The following is a 24,571-nucleotide window of genomic DNA, read 5'->3' as shown; positions in this document are numbered from 1 at the left end:
AGGTAACGTTTGTCAACATATTTTCATAAATCCACTCTACAAAAAAAATGATCTTGGCTTATATTTAGCCAATATTGATCAGAGGTACCTTGTCCTATGGATATCTACACAGTTATAAAATTGGCAAGGTGGTGTAAGCCTACACGAAACACAGACCTTTTCTCAGTGAATCTAAAAATATCCTATGGAATAAATGAATGAACCGCTTTTCAGATTTTGCTAGAAGGTGTCATGGGAATTATGACTCGCACTTTGGTAGTCAATTCTTACCATGTCCATTATTAAAATAGGAATTCCTGCATATAGAAATGACAGTTTTTGTTTTCAACATTCATCACAGGTAACTTAAGCTCTATTTTTATTCAAACAGTTGAGAGTATTTGTCTCCTAAGCAGACTCTTCAGTATCATTGTCACTTCAGAGCTGTGTGTGTGTTTTACAGATGGCAGAGAAAAGCAGAGCACCAGTGTGGGACTATTACATGGAATTGGCACCAGGGAAAGCAAGGTGTCTTATTTGTGATAAAGATGTAAGCATGGGGTCAGCTTAAGAACACCCATCCAAAAGCCCAAAATATGTATTATATTAAGTTAAAATAAAAGTGTTCATTGTTCATTCAGTATTGTAGCAATTGTCATTATTACAAAAGTGTGTGTGTGTGTATATATATATTTATTGGCCGATTAATCGGTATCTGCCTTTTATTGTCCTCCAATAATCGGTATCGGCGTTGAAAAATCATAATCGGTCGACCTCTAGACTAAACTGACCAGCTGACTGGCTGGTTGACTACAGAGAGAGCATTAAAGTATGTGTCACCTTCCTCTGGAGTGGAGAGCAGGCTGTTGGAGAACACATGAGCTGTGTCTGCTGTAGTCAAAGAGGTGCCCAGGCAGGTACCCTCCTCCTCCTGGGGATTAAACACACACAATACACATCAACACACTGACCAGCATTTCTCAATGTAATAACGGCAACATGAGCGGTTGTTGTCTGACCTTCAGCAGGACCTGGGCCTTCTCAGAATGCTTCACATCAGACTCCACCTAAAGCCATTAGGACACACAGTTAACAAGCACTGTGAATGAAAGGATCAAATCCACAATGCATCATGGATAAATTGTGACTGACTGATCTACAAATAATAATTAGCAGTTATTTATGATGCAAGGTGATTTGCAGGTCAGTTGGCAGTCATTTTGAAGCCCTTGAACCCTGCCATTTTGTTGAAAGTGACTTGATCCCTGGATGAATGGAGAGAGAGGAGAGAGGAAAGGAGAGAGGATTGAGGGGAGGAGAGATGAGAAGAGAGGAGAGATGAGGAGAGAGGGTAACATACCAGCCAGCAGACGTATCGAGGCAGAGCTGTCGTCAGGATGGTGTAGCAGCTGTCTGAGGAAACACTTCCATCTACAGGACAGACTCAACATTACAGTTCAACAGGAGGAACACCATGACTCACAGACACACAGTTTATAATAATAGGGAGGAGGCATCGGTCAGGCCTAACAGTATGTGTCTCTCTTACCTTTCTGTTGGATGTTGATGCTGGACACCAAGAAGGACTCAGAGAAGACTATAGAGCCCAGGTCTCCTTTCCCCCACTGGAGGTCTGGGATGTCGTACACTGACATGGACGCCTGGGACACACAACCACCACTATAAAGTATAACCCTTAAACCCTGACCCCTAACCCCACTGGAGGTCTGGGATGTCGTACACTGACATGGACGCCTGGGACACACAACCACCACTATAAAGTATAACCCTTAAACCCTGACCCCTAACCCCACTGGAGGTCTGGGATGTCGTACACTGACATGGACGCCTGGGACACACAACCACCACTATAAAGTATAACCCTTAAACCCTGACCCCTAACCCCACTGGAGGTCTGGGCTGTCATACACTGACATGGACGTTTGGGAGTGATGGACAGAAAACGCACATTGTAATTCATTCAAATTTAATCAATCAATCAAACACAGTGACATGCCTACCGCAAATGTTTTGGAACAATTATCAGGTTGGAAGAATTGACTTACAGTTTTCACCAAGAAGCAGCTCCCTTCTTCACTCAGAGGAACAATTCTGAAAAGGAAAACAAGACAGACGGAACATTCAGGAAAACAATGAGTCAATAAAAAGCCAGCTAACAACATTGAATCATAGTGTGATTAAACACTTTCTTTATAACAATCAGAACCCACCTGCCCTGGTTGTTCACAGCTTGGATGTGGAAAACACTTTTAGATCTGAGAGAGAAAACATCAGGTAGAACACTTTATACTAGATCAGCTAACGTCGTCATTCAGAGGACACTAATGAAACAACAGGTAGAACACTTTATACTAGATCAGCTAACGTCGTCATTCAGAGGACACTAATGAAACAACAGGTAGAACACTTTATACTAGATCAGCTAACGTCGTCATTCAGAGGACACTAATGAAACAACAGGTAGAACACTTTATACTAGATCAGCTAACGTCGTCATTCAGAGGACACTAATGAAACAACAGGTAGAACACTTTATACTAGATCAGCTAACGTCGTCATTCAGAGGACACCAATGAAACAACAGGTAGAACACTATACTAGATCAGCTAACGTCGTCAGAGGACAGTAATGAAACAACAGGTAGAACACTATACTAGATCAGCTAACGTCGTCAGAGGACACCAATGAAACAACAGGTAGAACACTTTATACTAGATCAGCTAACGTCATCATTCAGAGGACACTAATGAAACAACAGGTAGAACACTTTATACTAGATCAGCTAACGTCGTCATTCAGAGGACACTAATGAAACAACAGGTAGAACACTTTATACTAGATCAGCTAACGTCGTCAGAGGACACCAATGAAACAACAGGTAGAACACTTTATACTAGATCAGCTAACGTCGTCAGAGGACACCAATGAAACAACAGGTAGAACACTTTATACTAGATCAGCTAACGTCGTCAGAGGACACCAATGAAACAACAGGTAGAACACTTTATACTAGATCAGCTAACGTCGTCATTCAGAGGACACTAATGAAACAACAGGTAGAACACTTTATACTAGATCAGCTAACGTCGTCAGAGGACACTAATGAAACAACAGGTAGAACACTTTATACTAGATCAGCTAACGTCGTCATTCAGAGGACACTAATGAAACAACAGGTAGAACACTTTATACTAGATCAGCTAACGTCGTCATTCAGAGGACACTAATGAAACAACAGGTAGAACACTTTATACTAGATCAGCTAACGTCGTCAGAGGACACTAATGAAACAACAGGTAGAACACTTTATACTAGATCAGCTAACGTCGTCATTCAGAGGACACCAATGACATTAAATAACTTTTTACTTCTATTGGAATACAAAGGTAGAGTTGTTATCTATTGTGACAGGTGTGCTGGTACCTGAGAGCAGTTCTGTACTGAGGCAGGTGGACCGAGTCCAGTGCCAGATGGAAGGTATGCTCTGCTACGTCCTTCGCCTGGAAATATACACAAAATATACACAAGTTTCAGTCAGTAACACTCGTTCTCATCCAATGCCTACAGCATACCGCCGTGCCTAGTAAGTTACAGCATACCGCCGTGCCTAGTTAGTTACAGCATACCGCCGTGCCTAGTAAGTTACAGCATACCGCCGTGCCTAGCTAGTTACAGCATACCGCCGTGCCTAGCTAGTTACAGCATACCGCCGTGCCTAGCTAGTTACAGCATACCGCCGTGCCTAGCTAGTTACAGCATACCGCCGTGCCTCGCTAGATACAGCATACCGCCGTGCCTCGCTAGATACAGCATACCGCCGTGCCTAGCTAGTTACAGCATACCGCCGTGCCTAGCTAGTTACAGCATACCGCCGTGCATTGCTAGTTACAGCATACCGCCGTGCCTAGTAAGTTACAGCATACCGCCGTGCCTAGCTAGTTACAGCATACCGCCGTGCCTAGCTAGTTACAGCATACCGCCGTGCCTCGCTAGATACAGCATACTGCCGTGCCTAGCTAGTTACAGCATACCGCCGTGCCTAGCTAGTTACAGCATACCGCCGTGCCTAGCTAGTTACAGCATACCGCCGTGCCTAGCTAGTTACAGCATACCGCCGTGCCTCGCTAGATACAGCATACCGCCGTGCCTAGCTAGTTACAGCATACCGCCGTGCCTAGTTAGTTACAGCATACCGCCGTGCATTGCTAGTTACAGCATACCGCCGTGCATTGCTAGTTACAGCATACCGCCGTGCCTAGTTAGTTACAGCATACCGCCGTGCCTAGCTAGTTACAGCATACCGCCGTGCCTCGCTAGATACAGCATACCGCCGTGCCTAGTAAGTTACAGCATACCGCCGTGCATAGCTAGTTACAGCATACCGCCGTGCCTAGCGAGATACAGCATACCGCCGTGCCTAGTTAGTTACAGCATACCGCCGTGCCTAGCTAGTTACTGCCGTGCCTCGCTAGATACAGCATACCGCCGTGCCTAGCTAGTTACAGCATACCGCCGTGCCTAGCTAGTTACAGCATACCATGCATAGCTAGTTACAGCATACCATGTATAGCTAGTTAGTCCTGTAGCTCAGTTGGTAGAGCATGGCGCTTGTAACGCCAGGGTAGCGGGTTCATTTCCCGGGACCACCCATACGTAGAATGTATGCACACATGACTGTAAGTCGCTTTGGATAAAAGCGTCCGCTAAATGGCATATATTATTATTATTATTATTATGTATAGCTAGTTACAGCATACCATGCATAGCTAGTTACAGCATACCCTGCATAGCTAGTCACAGTATACCATGTATAGCTAGTTACAGTATACCCTGCATAGCTAGTTACAGCATACCCTGCATAGCTAGTTACAGTATAGCATGTATAGCTAGTTACAGCATACCATGTATAGCTAGTTACAGCATACCATGCATAGCTAGTTACAGCATACCCTGCATAGCTAGTTACAGCATACCCTGCATAGCTAGTTACAGCATACCATGTATAGCTAGTTACAGCATACCATGTATAGCTAGTTACAGTATACCATGTATAGCTAGTTACAGCATACCATGCATAGCTAGTTACAGCATACCATGCATAGCTAGTTACAGCATACCATGCATAGCTAGTTACAGCATACCATGTATAGCTAGTCACAGTATACCATGTATAGCTAGTTACAGTATACCATGCATAGCTAGTCACAGTATACCATGTATAGCTAGTTACAGTATAGCATGTATAGCTAGTTACAGTATAGCATGTATAGCTAGTTACAGTATAGCATGTATAGCTAGTTACAGTATAGCATGTATAGCTAGTTACAGTATAGCATGTATAGCTAGTTACAGTATAGCATGTATAGCTAGTTACAGTATAGCATGTATAGCTAGTTACAGTATACCATGTATAGCTAGTTACAGTATAGCATGTATAGCTAGTTACAGCATACCATGCATAGCTAGTTACAGTATACCATGTATAGCTAGTTACAGTATACCATGTATAGCTAGTTACAGTATAGCATGTATAGCTAGTTACAGTATAGCATGTATAGCTAGTTACAGTATAGCATGTATAGCTAGTTACAGTATAGCATGTATAGCTAGTTACAGTATACCATGTATAGCTAGTTACAGCATACCATGTATAGCTAGTTACAGTATAGCATGTATAGCTAGTTACAGTATACCATGCATAGCTAGTTACAGTATACCATGTATAGCTAGTTACAGCATACCATGTATAGCTAGTTACAGTATAGCATGTATAGCTAGTTACAGTATACCATGTATAGCTAGTTACAGCATACCATGTATAGCTAGTTACAGCATACCATGTATAGCTAGTTACAGTATACCATGTATAGCTAGTTACAGTATACCATGTATAGCTAGTTACAGCATACCATGCATAGCTAGTTACAGTATACCATGTATAGCTAGTTACAGTATAGCATGTATAGCTAGTTACAGTATAGCATGTATAGCTAGTTACAGTATACCATGTATAGCTAGTTACAGTATAGCATGTATAGCTAGTTACAGTATACCATGTATAGCTAGTTACAGTATAGCATGTATAGCTAGTTACAGTATACCATGTATAGCTAGTTACAGTATAGCATGTATAGCTAGTTACAGTATACCATGTATAGCTAGTTACAGTATACCATGTATAGCTAGTTACAGTATAGCATGTATAGCTAGTTACAGTATACCATGTATAGCTAGTTACAGTATACCATGTATAGCTAGTTACAGCATACCATGTATTGCTAGTTACAGTATACCATGTATAGCTAGTTACAGTATACCATGTATAGCTAGTTACAGTATAGCATGTATAGCTAGTTACAGTATACCATGTATAGCTAGTTACAGTATACCATGTATAGCTAGTTACAGCATACCATGTATTGCTAGTTACAGCAAATGTGTGTATTGCTAGTTAGGTAGCTCAGTGGGTAGAGGGTTGAGCCAACAATGGAACGTTTGCTGGATGGAATCACCGAGCTGACAAGGTAAAAATGTGTTGTTCTGCCCCTGACCAAGGCATTTAACCCAGTGTTCCCCGGGCAGCGAAGACGTGGATTATGGCAGCCCCCCCCTCTCTGATTCAGAGCGGTGCACATGTCAGTTGAATGCATGCAGTTGAACCATTGACTAGGTATCCCCCTTTCCCTTTCAGTACACCATCTATAGCTAGTTACAAAAATGTTTTATAGCCAGTTATAGTACACCATTAGTTATAGTATACCATGTAAAGCTAGTTACAGCAAACGTCTAGCTAGTTATAGCTAGTTATATCATTAAAACTTGTTTTTCAACCACTCCACAAATGTTTTGTTAACACACTATAGTTTTGGCAAGCCGGTTAGGACATCTACTTTGTGCTTGACACAAGTCATTTTTCCAACAGTTGTTTACAGACAGATTATTTCACTTATAATTCACTGTATCACAATTCAAGTGGGTCAGAAGTTTACATACACTAAGTTGACTGTGCCTTTAAACAGCTTGGAAAATTCTAGAATATTATGTCATGACTTTAGAAGCTTCTGATAGGCTAATTGACATCATTTGAGTCAACTGCACCTGTGGATGTATTTAAAGGCCTACCTTCAAACTCAGTGCCACTTTGCGTTACATCATGGGAAAATCTAAAGAAATCAGCCAAGACCTCAGAAAAAATATAGTAGACCTCCACAAGTCTGGTTCATCCTTGGGAGCAATTTCCAAACGCCTGAAGGTACCATGTTAATCTGTACAAACAATAGTACGCAAGTATAAACACCATGGGACCATGCAGCCGTCATACCGCTCAGGAAGGAGACGCGTTCTGTCTCCTAGAGATGAACGTACTTTGGTGTGAAAAGTGCAACTCAATCCCAGAACAACAGCAAAGGACCTTGTCAAGATGCTGGAGGAAATAGGTACAAAAGTATCTATATCCACAGTAAAACAAGTCCTATATCGACATAACCTGAAAGGCCGCTCAGCAAGGAAGAAGCCACTGCTCCAAAACCGCCATAAAAAAGCCAGACTACGGTTTGCAACTGCACATGGGGACAAAGATTGTACTTTTTGGAGATATGTCCTCTGGTCTGATGAAACAGATGTTTGGAGGAAAAAGGGGGAGGCTTGCAAGCCGAAGAACACCATCCCAACCGTGAAGCAGGGGGTGGCAGCAACATGTTGTGGGGGTGCTTTGCTGGAGGAGGTGCACTTCACAAAATATATGCCATCATGAGGAAGGGGAATTATGTGGATATATTGAAGCAACATCTCAAGACATCAGTCAGGAAGTTAAAGCTTGGTCGCAAATAGATCTTCCAAATGTTCAATGACCCCAAGCATACTTCCAACGTTGTGGCAAAATGGCTGAAGGACAACAAAGTCAAGGTATTGGAGGGGCCATCACAAAGCCCTGACCTCAATCCTATAGAACATTTGTGGACAGAACTGAAAAAGCGTGTGCAGGCAAGGAGGCCTACAAACCTGACTCAGTTATACCAGCTTTGTCAGGAGGAATGGGCAAACATTCACCCAACTTATTGTGGGAAGCTTGTGGAAGGCTACCCGCAACGTTTGACCCAAGTTAAACCATTTAAAGGCAATGCTACCAAATACAAATTGAGTGCATGTAAACTTCTGACCCACTGGGAATGTGATGAAAGAAATAAAAGCTGAAATAAATAATTCTCTACTATTATTCTGACATTTCACATTCTTAAAAATAAAGTGATGATCCTAACTGACCTAAAACAGGGAATATTTACTAGGATTAAATGTCAGGAATTGTGAAAAACTGAGTTTAAGTGTATTTGTCTAAGGTGTAAGTAAACTTCAGACTGTAGCTAGTTGGAGAAATGACTACCGGTATCACCTTAGTAGCACTAGTGGTGTTGGAGTAGCATTTGATTCCAGCCAGGACCGACTGGACGGCTGCTGCATAGATCTGAGAGAGAAGACTGGAAGAGAGATAGATTTAACACCGTACATACACTACATGGACAGAAGTACGTGGACAGCTGCTCATCCAACATCTCATCTCACATTGGGCCATGTAGTGTAATATGTACATGTTCTACATAATATTCAGGCATCATCTTCTAGAGCAGGGGTTCCCAACAGGTTTCACTGAGGCCAAACTGGGTGGGGGAGCGAGGACATACCTCACCCCCACCTGTCGTGTGCGCACGCCATGCCTATTCTACGGGCACAAGCACTGTTCAACTGTCCAGACCCCTCTTGTTGGCAGTGAGAACATTATACAGGTTTAAAGCAAAACTGTCTAATGTGAATTCATATGTTATTTGAGTGAATCAAACATTACTACAAAATCTATGGACTAAAAAAAACGTACCTGGGCTAGTTGATCTGGACATTTCAGACAAGTTATAAATAGTTCTCTAAGGTCTGTAATGACTGATATGACAAGAGGAGCTGATGATGCACTAACCAAGATAGAAAAATCACCTTGTGCATTCTAATCAAATCAAATGTATTTATATAGCCCTTCGTACATCAGCTGATATCTCAAAGTGCTGTACAGAAACCCAGCCTAAAACCCCAAACAGCAAGCAATGCAGGTGTAGAAGCACTACTATTACAACTTCCAAGAGAAAGTTCAAAGCTGGTCTGAGTTCCTTAAAACTCCACAGTTTGGTAACCACTGTTCTAGAAGAGATATATTTAACACCTTATATAATATGTAGATCTAGAAGAGATATATTTAACACCTTATATACAGTATTATCATATGGGAGAGATGGGTTAACAGGTTTGGACATGTTGTCTTGGTGAACTTACAGGAGTTCTGTTTTCTTCTGTTGCATGTTGTCATTCCCTGCAAGGGAAACATCAGATATTAGGTCTACAGACAGTCAAATAGCTATGGTAGATCCAACAAACAGTTTAGTGTATACATTATGGGCTATGTTTACCTAGGTAGGGGATGTGAGTGGTTCCAAAGAAGTAAGTCCTGGAGCAGGCTAAAGATCCTTTAGGAGCCACACACTGGAGAACCTGACAGACAAGAACAGATTACTGAGTACTCTAGGGAGACCAAGCCCAACATGGACTGCCAAGCCATCTCATTAAACATGCACACACAACACTAATAGTCTAATCTGGATAGGGGTTAGGTAACAGTTTAATCTAGATAGGGGTTAGGTAACAGTCTAATCTAGATAGGGGTTAGGTAACATGCTAATCTGGATAGGGGTTAGGTAACAGTTTAATCTGGATAGGGGTTAGGTAACAGTCTAATCTGGATAGGGGTTAGGGAACAGTCTAATCTGGATAGGGGTTAGGTAACAGTCTAATCTGGATAGGGGTTAGGTAACAGTAGAGGAACAGTCTAATCTGGATAGGGGTTAGGTAACAGTCTAATCTGGATAGGGGTTAGGTAACAGTCTAATCTGGATAGGGGTTAGGGAACAGTCTAATCTGGATAGGGGTTAGGTAACAGCTAATCTGGATAGGGGTTAGGTAACAGTCTAATCTGGATAGGGGTTAGGTAACAGTCTAATCTGGATAGGGGTTAGGTAACATGCTAATCTGGATAGGGGTTAGGTAACAGTCTAATCTGGATAGGGGTTAGGTAACAGTCTAATCTGGATAGGGGTTAGGTAACAGTCTAATCTGGATAGGGGTTAGGTAACAGTCTAATCTGGATAGGGGTTAGGTAACAGTTTAATCTAGATAGGGGTTAGGTAACAGTCTAATCTGGATAGGGGTTAGGTAACATGCTAATCTGGATAGGGGTTAGGTAACAGTCTAATCTGGATAGGGGTTAGGTAACAGTCTAATCTGGATAGGGGTTAGGTAACAGTCTAATCTAGATAGGGGTTAGGTAACAGTCTAATCCGGATAGGGGTTAGGTAACAGTCTAATCTGGATAGGGGTTAGGGAACAGTCTAATCCGGATAGGGGTTAGGTAACAGTCTAATCTGGATAGGGGTTAGGTAACAGTCTAATCTGGATAGGGGTTAGGTAACAGTCTAATCTGGATAGGGGTTAGGTAACAGTCTAATCTGGATAGGGGTTAGGTAACAGTCTAATCTGGATAGGGGTTAGGTAACAGTCTAATCTGGATAGGGGTTAGGTAACAGTCTAATCTGGATAGGGGTTAGGTAACAGTCTAATCTGGATAGGGGTTAGGTAACAGTCTAATCTGGATAGGGTTTAGGTAACAGTCTAATCTGGATAGGGGTTAGGTAACAGTAGAGGAACAGTCTAATCTGGATAGGGGTTAGGTAACAGTCTAATCTGGATAGGGGTTAGGTAACAGTCTAATCTGGATAGGGGTTAGGAACAGTCTAATCTGGATAGGGGTTAGGGAACAGTCTAATCTGGATAGGGGTTAGGTAACAGTTTAATCTAGATAGGGGTTAGGAAACAGTCTAATCTGGATAGGGGTTAGGTAACAGTCTAATCTGGATAGGGGTTAGGTAACAGTCTAATCTGGATAGGGGTTAGGTAACAGTCTAATCTGGATAGGGGTTAGGTAACAGTCTAATCTGGATAGGGGTTAGGTAACAGTCTAATCTGGATAGGGGTTAGGTAACATGCTAATCTGGATAGGGGTTAGGTAACAGTCTAATCTGGATAGGGGTTAGGTAACAGTCTAATCTGGATAGGGGTTAGGTAACAGTCTAATCTAGATAGGGGTTAGGTAACAGTCTAATCTGGATAGGGGTTAGGTAACAGTCTAATCTGGATAGGGGTTAGGTAACAGTCTAATCTCGATAGGGGTTAGGTAACAGTCTAATCTGGATAGGGGTTAGGTAACAGTCTAATCTGGATAGGGGTTAGGTAACAGTCTAATCTGGATAGGGGTTAGGTAACAGTCTAATCTGGATAGGGGTTAGGTAACAGTCTAATCTAGATAGGGGTTAGGTAACAGTCTAATCTGGATAGGGGTTAGGTAACAGTCTAATCTGGATAGGGGTTAGGTAACAGTCTAATCTGGATAGGGGTTAGGTAACAGTCTAATCTGGATAGGGGTTAGGTAACAGTCTAATCTGGATAGGGGTTAGGTAACAGTCTAATCTGGATAGGGGTTAGGTAACAGTCTAATCTGGATAGGGGTTAGGTAACAGTCTAATCTGGATAGGGGTTAGGTAACAGTAGAGGAACAGTCTAATCTGGATAGGGGTTAGGTAACAGTCTAATCTGGATAGGGGTTAGGTAACAGTCTAATCTGGATAGGGGTTAGGTAACATGCTAATCTGGATAGGGGTTAGGTAACAGTCTAATCTGGATAGGGGTTAGGTAACAGTCTAATCTGGATAGGGGTTAGGTAACATGCTAATCTGGATAGGGGTTAGGTAACAGTCTAATCTGGATAGGGGTTAGGTAACAGTCTAATCTGGATAGGGGTTAGGTAACAGTCTAATCTGGATAGGGGTTAGGTAACAGTCTAATCTGGATAGGGGTTAGGTAACAGTCTAATCTGGATAGGGTTTAGGGTGCACTCACCATGTGTTTGGTTAGATAGGGGTTAGGGTGCTCTCACCATGTGTTTGGTTAGATAGGGGTTAGGGTGCTCTCACCATGTGTTTGGTTAGATAGGGGTTAGGGTGCTCTCACCATGTGTTTGGTTAGATAGGGGTTAGGGTGCTCTCACCATGTGTTTGGTTAGATAGGGGTTAGGGTGCTCTCACCATGTGTTTGGTTAGATAGGGGTTAGGGTGCTCTCACCATGTGTTTGGTTAGATAGGGGTTAGGTGCTCTCACCATGTGTTTGGTTAGATAGGGGTTAGGTGCTCTCACCATGTGTTTGGTTAGATAGGGGTTAGGGTGCTCTCACCATGTGTTTGGTTAGATAGGGGTTAGGGTGCTCTCACCATGTGTTTGGTTAGATAGGGGTTAGGGTGCTCTCACCATGTGTTTGGTTAGATAGGGGTTAGGGTGCTCTCACCATGTGTTTGGTTAGATAGGGGTTAGGGTGCTCTCACCATGTGTTTGGTTAGATAGGGTTTAGGGTGCTCTCACCATGTGTTTGGTTAGATAGGGTTTAGGGTGCTCTCACCATGTGTTTGGTTAGATAGGGGTTAGGGTGCTCTCACCATGTGTTTGGTTAGATAGGGGTTAGGGTGCTCTCACCATGTGTTTGGTTAGATAGGGGTTAGGGTGCTCTCACCATGTGTTTGGCTGGGGTCCCCTGGGGTCCGGTGTTGCGGACCTGGTGTCCATCAGAAGGGAAGTTGAAGGAGTAGCTGTGGAGGTTCTCCATGGAGGAGTGGCTCCCAAACAGAACCAAGGGCTGCCGTCTCCTGCTGCTGTCAACGATGTTACTGGAGATCAGGCCATGAGAGAAATAACTCCGGAACGCCTGGGGATTTAACAGACAGACAGTCAATGGTTTGGTTTGCTCACTAACAAACCAACGTAGCAACCTGTACTTGGCCAACTAGAGAACAGGTGTTACCTCCCCTGTCTGAGCCACAGACTGTAATAATGTAGTTATAGACAACATGTAGCTATGTTAAGTTACCTCCCCTGTCTGAGCCACAGACTGTAATAATGTAGTTATAGACAACATGTTAGGTTGTTACGTTACCTCCCATGTCCCATATCTCCATCCCTAGTACCTGGTCATATCTCCATCCCTAGTACCTGGTCAAATCTCCATCTCTAGTACCTGGTCACATCTCCATCCCTAATACCTGGTCATATCTCCATCCCTAGTACCTGGTCATATCTCCATCTCTAGTACCTGGTCATATCTCCATCCCTAGTACCTGGTCATATCTCCATCTCTAGTACCTGGTCATATCTACATCCCTAGTGCCTGGTCATATCTCCATCTCTAGTACCTGGTCATATCTCCATCCCTAGTACCTGGTCATATCTCCATCCCTAGTACATGGTCATATCTCCATCTCTAGTACCTGTCACATCTCCATCCCTAGTACCTGGTCACATCTCCATCCCTAGTACCTGGTCATATCTCCATCTCTAGTACCTGGTCATATCTCCATCTCTAGTACCTGGTCATATCTCCATCTCTAGTACCTGGTCACATCTCCATCCCTAGTGCCTGGTCATATCTCCATCCCTAGTACCTGGTCGTATATCTCCATCTCTAGTACCTGGTGTATCTCCATCTCTAGTACCTGGTCACATCTCCATCTCTAGTACCTGGTCACATCTCCATCTCTAGTACCTGGTCATATCTCCATCCCTAGTACCTGGTCATATCTCCATCTCTAGTACCTGGTCATATCTCCATCCCTAGTACCTGGTCACATCTCCATCTCTAGTACCTGGTCACATCTCCATCCCTAGTACCTGGTCATATCTCCATCTCTAGTACCTGGTCATATCTCCATCTCTAGTACCTGGTCATATCTCCATCTCTAGTACCTGGTCACATCTCCATCCCTAGTGCCTGGTCATATCTCCATCTCTAGTACCTGGTCATATCTCCATCTCTAGTACCTGGTCATATCTCCATCTCTAGTACCTGGTCACATCTCCATCCCTAGTACCTGGTCACATCTCCATCTCAAGTACCTGGTCACATCTCCATCCCTAGTACCTGGTCATATCTCCATCTCTAGTACCTGGTCATATCTCCATCTCTAGTACCTGGTCATATCTCCATCTCTAGTACCTGGTCACATCTCCATCCCTAGTGCCTGGTCATATCTCCATCCCTAGTACCTGGTCATATCTCCATCTCTAGTACCTGGTCATATCTCCATCCCTAGTACCTGGTCATATCTCCATCTCTAGTACCTGGTCATATCTACATCCCTAGTGCCTGGTCATATCTCCATCTCTAGTACCTGGTCATATCTCCATCCCTAGTACCTGGTCATATCTCCATCCCTAGTACATGGTCGTATCTCCATCTCTAGTATCTAGTAATTTCTTCAGCCTCCTGCTTCACCACGCTGTCTGTGTGGGTAGACCATTTCAGTTTGTCCATGTACGCGAAGGAACTTAAAACTTTCCACCTTCTCCACTACTGTCCCATAGAGGGCTGATCCCTGTGCCGTTTCCTGAAGTCCACGATCATCTCCTTTGTTTTGTTGACTTTGAGTGTGAGGTTATTTTCCTGACACCACACTCAGAGGACCCTCACCTCCTCCCTGTAGGCCGTCTCATCATTGTTGGTAATCAAGCCTACCACTGTAGTGTCGTCTGCAAACTTGATGATTGAGTTGGAGGCGTGCATGGCCATGCAGTCGTGGGTGAACAGGGAGTACAGGAGAGGGCTGAGAACACACCTGTGGGGCCCTAGTGTTGAGGATCAGCGGGGTTGAGATGCTGTTCCCTACCCTCACCACCTGGGGGCGGCCCATCAGGAGGTCCAGGACCCAGTTGCACAGGGCGGGGTTGAGGCCCAGGGTGTCAAGCTTAATGATGAGTTTGGATGGTACTATGGTGTTGAATGCTGAGGTGTAGTCAATGAACGGATAGGGCAGTGTGCAGTGTGATGGCGATTGCATCGTCTTTGGACCTATTGTGGCGGTAAGCAAATTGGAATGGGTCTAGGGTATCAGGTAGGGTGGAGGCGATGTGATCCTTGACTAGTCTCTCAAAGCACTTCATGATGACAGAAGTGAGTGCTACGGGGTGACAGTCATTTAGTTTAGTTTCTTGGGAACTGGAACAATGGTGGCCATCTTGAAGCATGTGGTGACAGCAGACTGGGATAAGGACTGACTGAATATGTCCATAAACACACCAGCCAGCTGGTCTGCTCATGCTCTGAGGACACGGCTAGGGATGCCGTCTGGGCTAAGGGTTAACATGTTTAACTCACGTCGGCTACGGAGAAGGAGACCCCACAGTTTTTGGTAGCGGGCCGTGTCGGTGGCACTGTATTGTCCTCAAAGCACACAAAGAAGTTGTTTAATTTGTCTGGGAGCAACACATCGATGCCTCCGATGGGGCTGGTTTTCTTTTTGTAATCGGCGATTGTCTGTAGACCCTGCCACATACGTCTCGTGTTTGAACCGTTGAATTGCAACTCTACTTTGTCTCTATACTGGGGCGTAGTGGTCTAAGACACTGCATCTCAGTGCAAGAGGCGTCACTGCAGTACCTGCATCAATCCAGCCGTGATTGGGAGTCCCATAGGGTGGCGCACAATTGGCCCAACGTCGTCCGGGTTTGACTAGGGTAGGCCGTCTTTGTAAATAAGAATTTGTTCTTATCTTCTTTGGGACAGGGGGCAGTATTTTCACGTTCGGATGAAATGCATGCCCAAATTCAACTGCCTGCTACTCATCCCCAGAAGATAAGATATGCATAGTATTATTAGATTTGGATAGAAAACACTGTGGCATTTCTAAAAGTGTTTGAATCATGTCTGTGAGTATAACATAACTTATTTGGCAGGCGAAACCCCAAGGACAAACCATTCAGATTTTATTTTTGAGGTCACTCTCAATTCAATGTGTTTTCATTGGGAATCCAGATTTCTCAGGGACCTTCTTGCAGTTCCTACCGCTTCCACTGGATGTCACCAGTCTTTAGAAATTGGTTGAGGTTTTTCCTTTGTGTAATGAAGAAGTAGCACTGTTCAGAACGAGGGTCACTTGTATTGTACTGTTAGATAGAGGCGCGTCACCAGAAAGCTACAGTTTCTTTTCCTCCTGTATTGAACACAGATCATCCCGCCTACAATTTTATCGATTATTTACATTAAAAAATACCTAAAGTTGTATTACAAAAGTAGTTTGAAATGTTTTGGCAAAGTTTACAGGTAACTTTTGAGATATTTTGTAGTCACGTTGTGCAAGTTGGAACCGGTATTTTTCTGGATCAAACGCACCAAATAAATGGACATTTTGGATATATATCAACGGAATTAATCGAACAAATAGGACCATTTGTGATGTTTATGTGACATATTGGAGTGCCAACAAAAGAAGCACGTCAAAGAAAAAACCACAAGCATCCGCTACAATCACATAAACATCTGCTAACCAGGTGTATGTGACCAATAACATCTGCTGACCAGGTGTACGTGACCAATAACATCTGCTAACCATGTGACCAATAACATCTGCTGACCATGTGACCAATAACATCTGCTGACCATATGACAAATAACATCTGCTGACCATGTGTGTGTGACCAATAACATCTGCTGACCATATGACCAATAACATCTGCTGACCATGTGACCAATAACATCTGCTGACCATGTGACCAATAACATCTGCTAACCATGTGACCAATAACATCTGCTGACCATATGACCAATAACATCTGCTGACCATGTGTATGTGACCAATAACACCTGCTGACCATGTGACCAATGACCATCTGACCAATACCATCTGCTGATCATGTGACCAATAACATCTGCTAACCATGTGACCAATAACATCTGCTGACCATGTGTATGTGACCAATAACATCTGCTGACCATGTGACCAATAACATCTGCTGACCATGTGACCAATAACACCTGCTGACCATATGTATGTGACCAATAACACCTGCTGACCATATGTATGTGACCAATAACATCTGCTGACCATATGTATGTGACCAATAACACCTGCTGACCATATGTATGTGACCAATAACATCTGCTGACCATGTGACCAATAACATCTGCTGACCATGTGACCAATAACATCTGCTAACCATGTGACCAATAACATCTGCTGACCATGTGTATGTGACCAATAACATCTGCTGACCATGTGTGTGTGACCAATAACATCTGCTGACCATATGACCAATAACATCTGCTGACCATGTGTGTGACCAATAACATCTGCTAACCATGTGACCAATAACATCTGCTAACCATGTGACCAATAACATCTGCTGACCATGTGACCAATAACATCTGCTGACCATGTGACCAATAACATCTGCTGACCATGTGTATGTGACCAATAACATCTGCTGACCATGTGTGTGTGACCAATAACATCTGCTGACCATATGACCAATAACATCTGCTGACCATGTGTGACCAATAACATCTGCTGACCATATGACCAATAACATCTGCTGACCATGTGTGTGTGACCAATAACATCTGCTAACCATGTGACCAATAACATCTGCTAACCATGTGACCAATAACATCTGCTGACCATGTGACCAATAACACCTGCTGACCATGTGTATGTGACCAATAACATCTGCTAACCATGTGACCAATAACATCTGCTGACCATGTGACCAATAACATCTGCTGACCATATGACCAATAACATCTGCTGACCATGTGACCAATAACATCTGCTGACCATGTGACCAATAACATCTGCTGACCATGTGACCAATAACATCTGCTGACCATATGACCAATAACATCTGCTAACCATGTGACCAATAACATCTGCTGACCATGTGACCAATAACATCTGCTAACCATGTGACCAATAACATCTGCTAACCATGTGACCAATAACATCTGCTAACCATGTGACCAATAACATCTGCTGACCATGTGACCAATAACATCTGCTAACCATGTGACCAATAACATCTGCTGACCATATGACCAATAACATCTGCTGACCATGTGTATGTGACCAATAACACCTGCTGACCATGTGTATGTGACCAATAACATCTGCTGACCATGTGACCAATAACATCTGCTGACCATGTGTGTGTGACCAATAACATCTGCTAACCATGTGACCAATAACATCTGCTGACCATGTGTGTGACCAATAACATCTGCTAACCATGTGACCAATAACATCTGCTGACCATATGACCAATAACATCGGCTGACCATGTGTGTGTGACCAATAACATCTGCTAACCATGTGACCAATAACATCTGCTGACCATGTGACCAATAACATCTGCTGACCATGTGACCAATAACATCTGCTGACCATGTGTGTGTGACCAATAACATCTGCTAACCATGTGACCAATAACATCTGCTGACCATATGACCAATAACATCTGCTGACCATGTGACCAATAACATCTGCTGACCATGTGTGTGTGACCAATAACATCTGCTAACCATGTGACCAATAACATCTGCTGACCATATGACCAATAACATCTGCTGACCATGTGACCAATAACATCTGCTGACCATGTGACCAATAACATCTGCTGACCATGTGACCAATAACATCTGCTGACCATATGACCAATAACATCTGCTAACCATGTGTGTGTGACCAATAACATCTGCTGACCATATGACCAATAACATCTGCTGACCATGTGTGTGTGACCAATAACATCTGCTGACCATGTGTATGTGACCAATAACATCTGCTGACCATGTGACCAATAACATCTGCTGACCATGTGTGTGACCAATAACATCTGCTGACCATGTGTGTGACCAATAACATCTGCTGACCATGTGTGTGACCAATAACATCTGCTGACCATGTGTGTGACCAATAACATCTGCTGACCATGTGTGTGACCAATAACATCTGCTGACCATGTGTGTGACCAATAACATCTGCTAACCATGTGTGTGTGACCAATAACATCTGCTGACCATGTGTGTGACCAATAACATCTGCTAACCATGTGTGTGACCAATAACATCTGCTGACCATGTGTGTGTGACCAATAACATTTGATTTGACTGCTTTAGCGGTTCTAGTGTTAAGTTACCTCCCCTGCCTGAGCCTCAGACAGTTCCAGGATAGACAGATGGCTCTCGATGTCAAAGCTGGAGAAGAAACTGCTCCACTGCTTCTCAAACAACACCAGGTCCTGGAAGAGACACCATACCAGAGTCAGTGTGGCCGTCACAACACGCTGGTCCAACGGTGCGTTCAAGCTCAGAATGGTTACCTCAGTCAGCAGGTTGTCTAGGGACACAGGGTCCAATCTGGTGTAGGTCTGCCACAGCTTCTCACTGATGTCCATCAACTGGAACACACAGCAACAGTACACACATCCAGTCAATCATTTCAGAGAAGTAAAACCCAAACTCCTTTGGCCAAATGCAACGCCACGCCCACAGTTTCTTCTCTGCAATGAGTCTGGATCAGAGTACCTCTCCGACCATTATTATAATGCAAACACATTCTAACCGTTCGGATTGGTCCCAGGCAGATAGGTTGGGCCAGAGCCAGAACACAAGTAGGTAAAGCAGTGTTTAGAAAATGTGTCATTGGCTTTGATTGGTTAGAGATGATCCAATTGCTGATGACTTTGTTTTGTACAACGCCCCTCGTGACCAGAAATGTCTAAGACTGAAGTATGTAGCAAATTTAGTTTGAGTCGTCAGGCAACTATTCTGTACCACTCAAATTAAATGGAGATGTAATTATTTTACCAACTATTCTGTACCACTCAAATTAAATGGAGATGTAATTATTTTACCAACTATTCTGTACAACTCAAATTAAATGGAGATGTAATTATTTTACCAACTATTCTGTACAACTCAAATTAAATGGAGATGTAATTATTTTACCAACTATTCTGTACCACTCAAATTAAATGGAGATGTAATTATTTTACCAACTATTCTGTACCACTCAAATTAAATGGAGATGTAATTATTTTACCAACTATTCTGTACCACTCAAATTAAATGGAGATGTAATTATTTTACCAACTATTCTGTACAACTCAAATTAAATGGAGATGTAATTATTTTACCAACTATTCTGTACCACTCAAATTAAATGGAGATGTAATTATTTTACCAACTATTCTGTACAACTCAAATTAAATGGAGATGTAATTATTTTACCAACTATTCTGTACCACTCAAATTAAATGGAGATGTAATTATTTTACCAACTATTCTGCCATGGACCTACGGTTAGACAATTTCCCCCTACAATTTGTATTAGTAATATGGAGTGAGGTACCTTGTATTTCATGGTGAAGAAGCTTCCTCCACCGATCCCCTCCAGAGCGAAGGCCTGAATGATGGGCCACTTCTCTATCATAAACATGTCAAACGTCTGGATGTGGCCTGAAACAGCACAGTTTCTCATTTACATATAAACACTACACATTCCAAATCGTCATACTATAAAACAAGTTGCTGGTTACAGTTCAATTACGTTACAATTTTTCAATTAGTTGTTTGCTTCATTACATAAGTGGAACAATAGAAGTCACGTCGGAGGCTGTTAAGCAATTACTGGTTACCAAGGAAGTAGTTAGAGGAGTAATTACTGGTTACCAAGGAAGTAGTTATAGAGGAGTAATTACTGGTTACCAAGGAAGTAGTTATAGAGGAGTAATTACTGGTTACCAAGGAAGTAGTTATAGTGTAGTAATTACTGGTTACCAAGGAAGTAGTTATAGAGGAGTAATTACTGGTTACCAAGGTAGTAGTTATAGAGGAGTAATTACTGGTTACCAAGGTAGTAGTTATAGAGGAGTAATTACTGGTTACCAAGGAAGTAGTTATAGAGGAGTAATTACTGGTTACCAAGGTAGTAGTTATAGAGGAGTAATTACTGGTTACCAAGGAAGTAGTTATAGAGGAGTAATTACTGGAATACCTTTTACAGGAATACCTTTTTCTCATGTATTAAGTGTGTTTGTTATCCTGTGTTATCATTTACTTAGCTAGTAAATACATTATTAAACCAATTTCAGTATCAAATCAAATTGTATTTGTCACATGCATAGACCTTACAGAGAAATGCTTACTTACAAGCCCTTAACACTAAGCATAAAACAGATAAGTAAAAAATAACAAATAATTAAAGAGCAGTAGCAAAATAACAGTAGTGAGGCTTTATACAGGGGGTACCAGTACAGAGTCAATGTGCGGGGGCACCGGTTAGTCAAGATAATTGAGGTAATATATACATGTAGGTACAGTTAAAGTGACTATGCATAGATAATAAACAGGGAGTAGCAGCAGTGTAAAAGAGGGGGTCCAGGGGGGGACAATGCAAATAGTCTGGGTAGCCATTTGATTAGCTGTTCAGAAGCCTTATGGCTTGGGGGTAAAAGCTGTTAAGAAGCCTTTTGGACCTAGAATTGGCGTTCCGGTACCGCCTGCCGTGCGGTGGCAGAGAGAACAAGTCGATGACTAAGGTGGCTGGAGTCTGACAATTTTCAGGGCGTTCCTCTGACACCGCCTGGTGTAGAGGTCCTGGACGGAATGAAGTTTGGCCCCAGTGATGTACTGGGCCGTAAGCACTACCCTCTGTTGTGTCTTGCGGTCGGAGGCCGAGCAGTTGCCATACCAGGCAGTGATGCAACCCGTCAGGTCAGGATGCTGTTGATGGTGCTGCTGTATAACCTTTTGAGGATCTGAGGACCCATGCTAAATCATTTCAATCTCCTAAGGGGTTATAGGCTTTGTCGTACCCTTTTCACAACTGTCTTGGTGTGCTTGGACCATGATAATTTGTTGGTGATGTGGACACCAAGGAACTTGAAGCTCTCAACCTGCTCCACTACAGCCCCGTCGATGAGAATATGGGTGTGCTCTGTCCACCTTTTCCTGTAGTCCACAATAATTTGTCTTGATCACGCTGAGAGAGAGGTTGTTATCCTGGCACCACACGGCCAGGTTTCTGACCTCCACCCTCTCATCGTTGTCGGTGATCAGGCCTACCACTGTTGTTGACCTGGCACCACACGGCCAGGTTTCTGACCTCCGCCCTACAGGCTGTCTCATCGTTGTCGGTGATCGGGCCTACCACTGTTGTTATCCTGGCACCACACAGCCAGGTTTCTGACCTCCGCCCTACAGGCTGTCTCATCGTTGTCGGTGATCAGGCCTACCACTGTTGTTGACCTGGCACCACACGGCCAGGTCTCTGACCTCCACCCTCTCATCGTTGTCGGTGATCAGGCCTACCACTGTTGCGTTCTTGGTAAACGTAATGACGATGTTGGAGTTGTGCTTGGCAGTGCAGTCATGGGTGAACAGGGAGTACAGGAGGAGACTGAGCATGTACCCCTGAGGGGCCCCTGTGTTGAGGATCAGAGTGGCAGATGTGTTGTTACCTACACTTACCACCTTAGGGTGGCCCATCAGGAAGTCCAGGATCCAGTTGCAGAGGGAGGTGTTTAGTCCCAGGGTCCTTAGCTTAGTGATGAGCTTTGAGGGTACTATGGTGTTGAATGCTGAGCTCTAGTAAATGAATAGCATTCTCACATAGGTGTTCCTTTTGTCCAGGTGGGAAAGGGCAGTGTGGAGTGCAATAGAGATAGCATCATCTGTGGATCTGTTGGGGCGGTATGCAAATTGGAGTGGGTCTAGGGTTTCTGGGATAATGGTTTTGATGTGAGCCATGACCAGCCTTTCAAAGCACTTCATGGCTACAGACGTGAGTGCCACGGGGCGGTAATCATTTAGGCAGGTTACCTTAGTGTTCTTGTACACAGGGACTATGGTGGTCCGCATGAAACATATTGGTATTACAGACTCAGTCAGGGACAGGTTGAAAATGTCAGTAAAGACACTGACAGTTTGTCAGCGCATGCCCGGAGCACACATCCTGGTAATCCGTCTGGCCCCGCGGTCTTGTGAATGTTGACCTGTTTAAAGGTCTTACTCACATTGAATATGAAGAGCGTCATCACACAGTCATCCGGAAAAGCTGATGATCTCATGCATGCTTCAGCGTTGCTTGCCTCAAAGCGAGATTAGAAGTAATTTAGCTCGTCTGGTTGGCTCGTGTCACTGGGCAGCTCGCAGCTGTGCTACCCTTTGTCGTCTGTAACAGTTTGCAAGCCCTGCCACATCTGACGAGCGTCGGAGCCGGTGTAGTACGACTCAATCTTAAGTCTTGTATTTACGATTTGCCTGTTTGATGGTTCGCCGGACGGCATAGCAGGATTCCTTATAAGCGTACGGGTTAGAGTCCCGATCCTTGAAAGCGGCAGCTCTACCCTTTAGCTCAGTGCGAATGTTGCCTGTAATCCATGGCTTCTGGTTGGGGTATGTACATACAGTCACTGTCGGAACGATGTCCTCGATGCACTTATTGATGAAGCCAGTGACCAATGTGGTGTACTCCTCAATGCCATCGGAAAAATCCAGGAACATATTCCAGTCTGTGCTAGAAAACCAGTCCTGTAGCTTAGCATATGCATCATCTGACCACTTCTTTTTTGAATGAGTCACTGGTGCTTCCTGCTTTAGTTTTTGCTTGTAAGCAGGAATAGAATTATGGTCAGATTTGCCAAAAGGAGGGCGAGGGAGAGCTTTGTATAAGTCTCTGTGTGTGGAGTAAAGGTGCTCTAGAGTTTTTTTTCCGCCTTTTTGCACATTTAACATGCTGGTAGATATTAGGTATAACGGATTTAATTTTCCCTGCATTAAAGTCCCCGGCCACTAGGAGCGCCGCCTCTGGATAAGAGTTTTCCTGTTTCCTTATGGCATACAGCTCATTGAGTGAAGTCTTAGTGCCACCATCGGTTTGTGGTGGTAAAAGATAACTACGAAAATTACAGATGAATACTCTCTAGGTAGATAATGTGGCCTACTGCTTATCATGAGATACTCTACCTTAGTCGAGCAAAACCTTGAGACTTCCTTAATATTAGCTGTTGTTTACAGCTGGGGCACCCCTTGTCTTATCAGAGGCAGCTCTTCTATATTACCGATGCAGCGTAAACCCCGTGTGACGTAGAAGTCCGTCACTGGCCGCGGGCAGCATTTGGTACTTTAACGCACACATTCATCACTCCTCCCTGCTCCGTTATAAGGTAACAATGTGGGTCGACACACAAGTTAACCTCTCTGTCTTAGTGCATACATTTCACACTTATGTCAGTGTTCATATTTAATATAAGCAATATGTATTATACTTATTGATGTTATGGATGAGCGCGTTTGTTTGTTCTGTTACTCTCTCAATCTCTGTAGCTTCCGGGTATGCTGGATAAGGACCCGAGCTTAGGGAATTGGGCGGACTCTGTCGTGCCTGTCCCGAATAGCCAATTAATTTAAATAGCCATATTTCCAAAATTACGTTGGGATATTGTTTCATAAAAAACGTGTTGCAATGTATATACTTTAGTACGTTTAGTGAATGGAAAATGTAGGTTTGAATAGGTAATTGCATAATTAATTAGTGTTAATTGTTCTAATGGGAGGGGCTTCCCCAACAAAAGGAGCCTCTCTTTCAGTTCATGGAGAGGCATTTTG

At 43.4% G+C, this 24,571-nt stretch overlaps 1 protein-coding gene across 1 annotated transcript in view; it reads right to left on the bottom strand.

The window, feature by feature from the left end:
• dnaaf9 (dynein axonemal assembly factor 9) overlaps nucleotides 1–24,571 on the bottom strand; it is a 90,494-nt gene that overhangs the window by 47,532 nt on the left and 18,391 nt on the right. Inside the window, exons 6-19 of the mRNA XM_052495876.1 lie at nucleotides 20,313–20,419; nucleotides 19,282–19,359; nucleotides 19,099–19,200; nucleotides 12,653–12,844; nucleotides 9,450–9,531; nucleotides 9,316–9,352; nucleotides 8,390–8,474; nucleotides 3,424–3,500; nucleotides 2,211–2,255; nucleotides 2,046–2,091; nucleotides 1,529–1,640; nucleotides 1,340–1,410; nucleotides 999–1,046; nucleotides 820–910 (exon numbers count right to left, since the gene is read on the bottom strand). Of these exons, the coding sequence (XP_052351836.1) occupies nucleotides 820–910; nucleotides 999–1,046; nucleotides 1,340–1,410; nucleotides 1,529–1,640; nucleotides 2,046–2,091; nucleotides 2,211–2,255; nucleotides 3,424–3,500; nucleotides 8,390–8,474; nucleotides 9,316–9,352; nucleotides 9,450–9,531; nucleotides 12,653–12,844; nucleotides 19,099–19,200; nucleotides 19,282–19,359; nucleotides 20,313–20,419 (1,173 nt within the window). The remainder of the gene's footprint in view (nucleotides 1–819; nucleotides 911–998; nucleotides 1,047–1,339; nucleotides 1,411–1,528; nucleotides 1,641–2,045; nucleotides 2,092–2,210; nucleotides 2,256–3,423; nucleotides 3,501–8,389; nucleotides 8,475–9,315; nucleotides 9,353–9,449; nucleotides 9,532–12,652; nucleotides 12,845–19,098; nucleotides 19,201–19,281; nucleotides 19,360–20,312; nucleotides 20,420–24,571) is intronic.

Source organism: Oncorhynchus keta, chromosome 35 (assembly GCF_023373465.1).
Source record: "Oncorhynchus keta strain PuntledgeMale-10-30-2019 chromosome 35, Oket_V2, whole genome shotgun sequence".
Lineage (NCBI taxonomy): Eukaryota > Metazoa > Chordata > Actinopteri > Salmoniformes > Salmonidae > Oncorhynchus > Oncorhynchus keta.
The sequence above is the reverse complement of the archived record's forward strand: the minus strand, read 5'-3'. Positions and strand labels throughout refer to the sequence as shown.